The sequence below is a fragment of the Hydractinia symbiolongicarpus genome, chromosome 9 (assembly GCF_029227915.1).
Source record: "Hydractinia symbiolongicarpus strain clone_291-10 chromosome 9, HSymV2.1, whole genome shotgun sequence".
Taxonomy (NCBI): Eukaryota; Metazoa; Cnidaria; class Hydrozoa; order Anthoathecata; family Hydractiniidae; genus Hydractinia; species Hydractinia symbiolongicarpus.
This window is the reverse complement of record NC_079883.1, coordinates 25,817,902-25,826,187: the sequence shown is the minus strand read 5'-3', so window position 1 is coordinate 25,826,187 and position 8,286 is coordinate 25,817,902. Positions and strand designations below refer to the sequence as shown.

General features: G+C 31.8%; 2 protein-coding genes across 2 annotated transcripts; one reads left to right on the top strand and one right to left on the bottom strand.

Moving 5' to 3' along the window:
- The first annotated feature begins 431 nt into the window (after positions 1 to 431).
- On the top strand, positions 432 to 4,658 carry LOC130658027 (GTP cyclohydrolase 1-like). The gene is made up of 7 exons (XM_057461050.1): positions 432 to 587; positions 1,992 to 2,183; positions 2,564 to 2,673; positions 3,107 to 3,162; positions 3,260 to 3,291; positions 3,545 to 3,629; positions 3,814 to 4,658. The coding sequence occupies exons 1-7, from the start codon at positions 485 to 487 to the stop codon at positions 3,947 to 3,949; spliced, it is 714 nt and encodes a 237-aa protein (XP_057317033.1). The 5' UTR covers positions 432 to 484; the 3' UTR covers positions 3,950 to 4,658.
- Positions 4,659 to 4,938: 280 nt separating this feature from the next.
- LOC130658028 (LRP chaperone MESD-like) lies at positions 4,939 to 7,161 on the bottom strand. The gene is made up of 3 exons (XM_057461051.1): positions 6,975 to 7,161; positions 6,494 to 6,738; positions 4,939 to 5,729 (listed from the first exon to the last, which is right to left on the bottom strand). The coding sequence occupies exons 1-3, from the start codon at positions 7,119 to 7,121 to the stop codon at positions 5,567 to 5,569; spliced, it is 555 nt and encodes a 184-aa protein (XP_057317034.1). The 5' UTR covers positions 7,122 to 7,161; the 3' UTR covers positions 4,939 to 5,566.
- Between the last annotated feature and the right edge of the window lie 1,125 nt (positions 7,162 to 8,286).

Below are 8,286 nucleotides of genomic sequence, written 5' to 3'. Positions count from 1 at the left end.
ACTTGTTTACTTTGTTCAACTTTCGTTTTTTTTTGATTGGTTGGTTTCCCTTGTGTGGTTAGCAACTATATTTTCCTGTTTGCTTTTATCAGAATTTTATGTCTTCTATGATTGTTTCTGAAGGTTAGTGAAAGAAATATGTGTTATGCTAAAATGTTTATTATATAAAAAGGGAGTATCAGATTTGTTAGACGTGGTTGAGCATTATCATGTAAAGTTGAATAATCAGTTTGAGCAAAGTTAGAAATATTAGGTATATAAAGGAGAGGTTGCATTGTTTCTTTAGTCAGTTAGGAATTTAAAAAGAATATTTCTGAATTGTTATACTCATCTATACAACATAACTAACTTTAGTATGAAAGTCTCTTGTAAATTGTTTCAAACACATGATATAGCTTGATATGATAGATAATATTTTGTTTTTTAATTAGCTTTAATCTCTACGTTTTGATATTCTTGTGTCTTAGTTACAAAAAATTATAAGATGGCATCCAGCACAGGTGATCACGAATCGTACAAAACAAAGGACTCACTGGAACTTGGCAAAAGAAAGAGATTAACATCTCAAGAGTCCATCGAAAGCAAAGGTATTTCACAATTTATAGTCATCATTGCTGTGATGGAATATTGGGTTCTACTGCAAATAAAACTTATCGTAGGCTATTTATTGGTGGTTAACTGCAACCACAGGATTGTTTACCTGTACCTAGCAATACTGCCACTACTCCTGGAAACAACTTCTAGAAAGATGATTATTCAGAATCTGTTAGTATTACTTCAGTTTTTTCTTAATTATCTTGTTTTTGAAGCTGTTCACAGTTTTTCAAAAATTTCTGCTGGAATTTACTTTATAAAATTGAACGGCTAATCTGTAGAAAGTGGCTTTTAGAAATTGGGAAACACACTTTAGGTCTTGGAAGGGGTAATAATGTAAATAATGAAAATTCATGTCATTCTTTCCCAAAAACATTATGAGCATTTGCCTAAGCATTCTCAAAATAATATCTTGTTATCTTTTAGTAGTCTCGCTTTGCATTTTATAATGTAACAGTGCCAGATTATTTTGCAAAAGCTACAGTTTTTCGGGTTTGCAATATCAAATACAGTAATAACATAAATTAGCAGCCTGTAACATGTAAATAATGAAACTTCTTCTCATGGCGATGTTTTACTTCGAGATGGTCGTGTAGAATATATTATATTCCAATTCCAATTCCAATCATTATGATACCTGCAAAAAAAAAACTTGAAAAGGTAATGAAATATACTGGAATTGTAATTAAATTTGAATGGCCATCCTGTGAGACGTTTTAAAATAGCTATTGTTTTCTTACATCCTATGTCATATGCGTGTATCTGAAAAGAATGGTATACTGGAAATTTACATACAAGCTAGAACAAGCACGGTAGAATAAGGTTAAATGTAGATTAAATGAAGAACAGGTAAATTGCTTAAAGCGTTTTTATATAAACTCACAGAAATTCCTCAAAGGGAGCTGCGTTAAAGTTGCACTCGAATAAAAAATTCTAATTTATTTTATCTGACATTAAAAATAATTCCATTGTAAATATTAGTAGGGCGGAGAATGGGAGGAAAATGTGTAGGTGGTAAAAAATTTTAATATTCCCAAGTGCGCAAATCAATCAACGGAATTTTGTTGTTACAATTGTAGATACAATGAGCCTAACATTTTTTTTGATTTCGATATGAGAATATTTTACGATTTGGTTTTTACTGAAGAAAAAACCGTTATTGATACATAGGTATATGGAGGATATGTTTTTTGTGAAAATTTCCAATGCGGTTTCACCATATAATATATAGAATATGTCGTCTTAAAATACAAGTTTTATTATTTGTTCGTTGCTCATGTGACTTATTATGTCACGTATTTATTTATTTATTTGTTTATTTATTTATTTATTTATTTATTTTTTATTAATTTTTTATGACTGTTAAATACTAATATATTTTTTTTTACTTTTTACAGAGATGGATAAAAAACAACGCGAAGATGACTCGAACGAGTTTGACGATCGCATCAACAAGATATCTTCCAGCGTTAGAACGATATTAGAAAATGTTGGGGAAGATCCAAACCGCGAGGGCCTGTTAGACACACCTGAGCGATTCGCTAAAGCGATGATGTTTTTTACCAAGGGGTACACACAAAAGTTATCAGGTACCTTTATTTTATTTTCAGAAAAATTAATTTTTTAAATTTTAATTATCCGAAACTTTGATTCCAGAAACTTTTTTGACCCGAAAAACTTTATATAGCCTAATTTCCTCATTTTTTTAATCTTCATTCCAATATTCTTGTTTTTTGTTTGATATATTCTTTGAATTTCAAATTCATTTGTTTTTTAAGAATCATTTTACTTCTGTATTCAATGCCGGATAAAGGCGAATCATTCCTTGAAAATAAGACGTTCCAGCAGTTGGGTCCATTACATCGAAATAGGAGACATGCCCTGCAGATTACGTACTGTGGTTGTAAAAACTCTCCTTTACCTTTAAACTGTATATTGTTGAATTTCAAAACTCTTTTCTACGTTGTAGAGGTGATAAATGGCGCGATTTTCAATGAAAACCACGACGAACTGGTTATAGTGAAAGATATCGATTTATATTCTTTATGTGAGCATCATTTGGTTCCATTTTGGGGGAAGGTATGTTGTCTTCGTACCTCACAACACCAATTGTTGTTCACGTTGAACATCCATACTCTGTGGTATTACTTCTGCGGAGAAGAGTGTTTTGAGAGGTGTCATTTGTAAACAACGCATGGTTCTAAATGCACTTACGAAATTATCATCAGTCCGTTAAAATTTTAGCTCTTTTCCACTAAAGATTTTCTATAATAGGATTGCTGTCTTTTTAAATACAGAAGGATACCGGTTAGTGCTGAAAACAACGTGATTGATTTTTCAGTTTTTATTTGAGACTGAGACGTGGTTAAGTTAATTTCCAGGCCCCTATACGCCAATCGAATATAAAGAAAAATTACTTTCAGGCTTTTTTAACGCAATATTCGCACGTGGAAGACAATCGTTTTTTTGGCTTAATTTTAACTTAATAAGACTTTGTTTTTATAATTTTTAGGCCCACGTAGGTTACCTTCCAAATAAAAAAGTTGTTGGACTTAGTAAGCTTGGAAGGTAAAACCAATTTATCATACTTTGTTTGTTTTTTCTCTCTTTTTGCGTTCGTAACGATTGCGATTGCGAGTTATATTTGTTCTTTCGATTTTTTTAGGATCGTAGAAATGTTTAGTAGGAGACTTCAAGGTAAATTTGATTATATATTTTATATATTTATAAAATATCGTTTGTGTGTTTGGTGCCAACTATTGTCTTTAAAGATCGATGTGGCAAGTTCCGTACGCGGCGAAATGCATCTTGCTTTTAGCAGGGTTGGTTTAGGTCTAAATTTGGGTCGATTTGGAAAATTCTAAAATTGGTAAGATGATGCTGGGAAGCGGGTTTCTTAAATGTGAATTTAAATCAATGACTTAAATAATTTGTAGTACTTCTTTCGTAGTACAAGAACGACTTACGAAGCAAATAGCTTTAGCAGTGAACGAAGCAATAGAACCTAGTGGCGTGGGCGTAGTTGTGGAGGCCTGGTAAGCAGTGATATCAACTCTTTGTTTTAAACTAAGTCGTTTTTTAAATCAAAAATTATATTGTCGCGAATGTTATGTTACATGTTACACGAAAGGTTTTCGAGCGTATGTTTTGTATTATACTGATTTTACTTGATGGACATGTCCTGTAAGACTGATTCGTCGCTACGTCCTCTCTTTTCAGTCATATGTGCATGGTAATGCGTGGTGTGCAAAAACCTGGCGCTTTGACTGTCACCAGTTGTATGTTTGGCACATTCAGAGACGATCCCAAAACACGCGAAGAATTTTTAGCCTTGGTTCGCAGTACGATGCATTAAGAAGAATCTATAGCGTCATTGCTAGATTTACATCTTTCTCGTTTGTTTTAGCGTTTGAAAATTTAGTGAGGCTACAAACATATGGCAGCTTACGACAGACACAAAAGAACTTATACAGTAATCAGTTTTTTTCTAATCCTAAAATTAAAATATTTTTTACATGTATTTTATTTTGTACTTTTTATATATTATATATTTTATCTTAGTTCGTATTTATGTATGACCAACAAAATTTTTATATTGATTTTTAATAGAAAGGTGTGTATTGCCCCTGTCAACTATTATTTAATGGGTGTCTCCTTGTAGGTTTATTGGTTTATATCTTAGAGCTCTGCGGGAAAGCGTTTTGTAGATTATCAATTGGTTTTGAACGTGCAAACAATGTAGGGGGAGTATTTGGGATGTTCTCGCAGTCAGAGAAGTCATCGAATTTCAACATCTCTGCAGTAATCTTTTTTTACATAAAAATAATGCTGACCGAAAAAATTTTTTAGTTTATTTCAGAAGTGATTTTTTATTTTTTATGAAATGTAAAGAAAAAAAGAATGTTTTTACTTGTATTTAGTGTGTTGCTAACAACGTGTGGAGGGATTAAAGTTAAATTGTAAGATTTTAGCAGCTTATATTTACTAACCAATTTATAATTTTCAAAGTATTGTACAAATTTGATATAAATGTTAAAAAGAAAATTAACGTAAAACTTTCGCGATTCGCTACTCTTTACTGTTCTTAGGGTGACAGGAAAGGGGGATGCACTTCCTTTTTCTTACTTTCAAGGTCTCAACAACAATTTTTGATATTTTGTGTATTAACGCCTGGAAAACATATAGGGAACAAATAAAAATGCTGAATTTAGATTTCGCCCAGCCAAACTGTTTAGTCATTATAGGGGAAGGATGTTTAAATTTGCATTGCTTGTTGAAACATTATACAATAAAATGTCTTACCTTGGTTTTCACTAATGACTAACGTAAAATAAAATGACATAATTTTAGAAATCGTACTACTTTCAGTGTATTCTGTGGACCACAAATCTACCAAAATATTTAAAAAACAAAATTTCATTATTTTGCTTAGTGATATGTTCTACAGTGTACGGAAATGTGATTACGTACAAGAGATATAAAAAATACGGATAAATATAAACGTATAAATAATGACAATGAAACTCAGCACCCAAAACTCGTAGAGAAAAGTAAAGAATTAACGCGTAATAAAAATGACAACGAATATTAGCAACCTTTCATTTTCCATTTACCTTATAAAAACAACAACAACAACAACACGAAATCAAATAAAAGCAGTGGACGTACACGAGAACATAATTCTTTGAAGACTAATCAAAAAACTGAAAAGAAACCTATTTTATAACAGCATTTCATGACAACCTTATTTGTCACAAGCCAGTGTACATAACCTGAATATAAACTCACCAAGACAACTTTTTAAAAAAAGCCATTTTTTGGCGAAAACAACACTGCTTTGTCTTGTGAGTTTTAATTTTGTTGAAAAGTACATAAAGTCGCGTTTACACATCGAGATCGAAAGCACACAATAAAATGTTCAAACCGTTAAAAAATTATGTACAATCCACAAAAAAAATTATGATTTTACTACCTACAGTTCGACCTTCGTTTTACCTTTCCCTTTCCCGTCGAAGTTCAAATTATCAAACGATACACTCTCGCAAGTATCTAACGAAACTAAATAGTCTTTGATTTCAATAGCTTTGCTACCATCATCCAGTTGAAATAAAATTCGTTTGTCAGACACCACATATCTAGAAAAAAAAAAAGATTCTTATCACACGTATTTTTCATAAGAAACCTGTTGATAAGGAACCGAGAATTAAGACCTTAAATTTTAAGAACATCCTACTACCACAGTTTATTTACCCAAACAAATTTTAACTTAGGCAAAAATTAGGAAGTCTGAAAAACATTCAAATTGCTATAACGCAAAAATCAATACGCGCGAAAATTTGTACGAATAAAGCCTGATTTCCACTTAAAAAAATGATACGCACAATGCACTGAAATCTGTTGATCTGAATGGACAAGCTTGATATTTGGTCGATGAGTCGTAAAAAAGTATGATTTAATTCAAATTATGAACAAATTATTGAAACCAAAAAAATCATTACTTCATGACACATTGTAGTTTGAAGTGTAAATCCGGCTTAAGGAAGTATTTTCGGCTTGAAAGAGAAATTTTCCAGATACCTGAGTGGGTAAATTTTGGCGGGTATTAAATTGGGGAATGACCAAAATGGAATATTTGGCAGGGATTTAATTTGGCTAATGATGAATTTTATAAAATTTGGCAAGAAATAATTTGGTGAATACAAAAAAATGTTTATTAAACACAAGTTCGTTTTTTTTGGAGGGGGTAATTTGGCGAACAGTAAATATGTTAAATTTGGCAAGTATTTAATTTGCCGAATAGTCAGTTACCAAAATTTTGGCGGGTATTTAAATTAGCGAATTTTGCCAAATTTCATCCTCACCAAAATTTATCCACTTAAGGTACTTGTTAGGTAAATACCTTTGCACTTGTATTTGCGCATTCCTGAGGCTCGTCTGCCAAATTCCAGATATTGTTTCAGTTTCTTGTTTTGTCGGGTTTCCAGCAACGTTTGCAAATATCATCATTGGCTTTCCTTTTTTCGACGCTTTCAACAAGTCTTCTTGATTGCCGCCAGCTTTAAAGATTTCTTCCATATTGACCTTTGGTGGTTCTTTTAACCTCGGGTCATCATCATCTTCGCCATCATCATCTTCATCATTTTCCTTTTAAAATTATAAAACTGATTTTTCATTTTTTCAGCTTATAAACCTCCTTCAGGCTCGACATGTTAATATTTATTATATTTTAATTTTTATGTCAAATGTCAGCCTGAATGTGTTTTTTTTGCAGAAAATTTAAACCTAAAAAATTAGGCTGAGCTTATTAATTATGATCTTTGTTAAAATATGTCCAATAAAAATTGGAAAATTAACATGCAAGTAAAAGGAATAAACCTTACATTCCACTGATCAAGCAGTTTTTCCACATCAACGTCATTATAATCTGAAATTTTCTTTCCAATCTTTTCTGCTTTTATCTTTCTTTCCTTGCAACAAACAAGCGTAATGTTTGAAAAAATCCATAGTAAACCAAGAAGTCGAAACATTCTATTTGCTTTTCCTTCAAAGCAACAGATAAATCATGAGAAATATACCAAAGCTTTTAAGAAATCATGCAGACAATACTAATCATCCAACCAAGTATATAGAAATATAAATTGAGCAATAATGGGAGAGCTGATTCAGGCAAGTAAAAGTAGTGAAAGAAGGGTATTAAAAATATATGGCTTTTGTATTCATATTCCCTTTCAACTTGTTTAGAACATATAAAAACCTAGTTTATGAGAACAATAAGCTGAGATTTTGCTAGAAAGTAATACATATTAAGGATGTACACAGCCTACTTCATAAATAAAGGACACAATGTGAGTCTACAAATAAATAAATATAGTTGTACAGTATGGCCTAACGGAAAAACATTAAGCTAGGCAGGTGAATAGTTTAGGAGATATATATTTTGATGATGTCATCAATAACCTGTCACAGACAAAATTACTGTATTATTATAATATACTGTGTCTGTGCGTTTATAACAGGCAAGGTGAATGTATTCATTTTCCTTTGATGTAGCCTAAAAAAGTATGTCTTATTTCTTTACTTTCTAGACATTTCAGCACAACATCAATGCATTTAGACTGACATCAATTGCACTTTAAAGTTTAAGGCCTAAAACCCACCTGTTTTGGAACAGAAGGTTCAATGAAGTCATCAAAAAACAAATATCTTCACATACCCTAAAGTATTTGAGAAAAACACATCAACCTATCCTTTTTGTTGATTAGCATTACAGGTTCGACAAAATAAAGGCAACAGGTAAACAATTTTTTTTAAAAAAAAAAAATTTGTATATACATTGGGCGGGCGTCACAAATATTTGGTGTTAGAGTCACCCGACAGACAATAATTTTCTATCGAAATTTTTGATATACTGAGTCGGAAAACTAAAATAAATATTACACGCTTGTTGTCTCCCCACAGCCATTACCTACCATTATTGTTGTGTTTTGCTTTAAAATACAAAAATGGTTCTGAGAACAAGTTGAAAACGGTGCGCGGAAACTCTATTTAAACCAGGTGCCAAAGTTATCATAAAATATCGACGATTTAATGGCGCGCGTTAATGACTGGATGGTTGGATACAATTTTTCGAATTTTTGAGTTATCATTCGCCGACCGACCGACTCTATTTTTGGTGCTCAAATGACTCTAAAA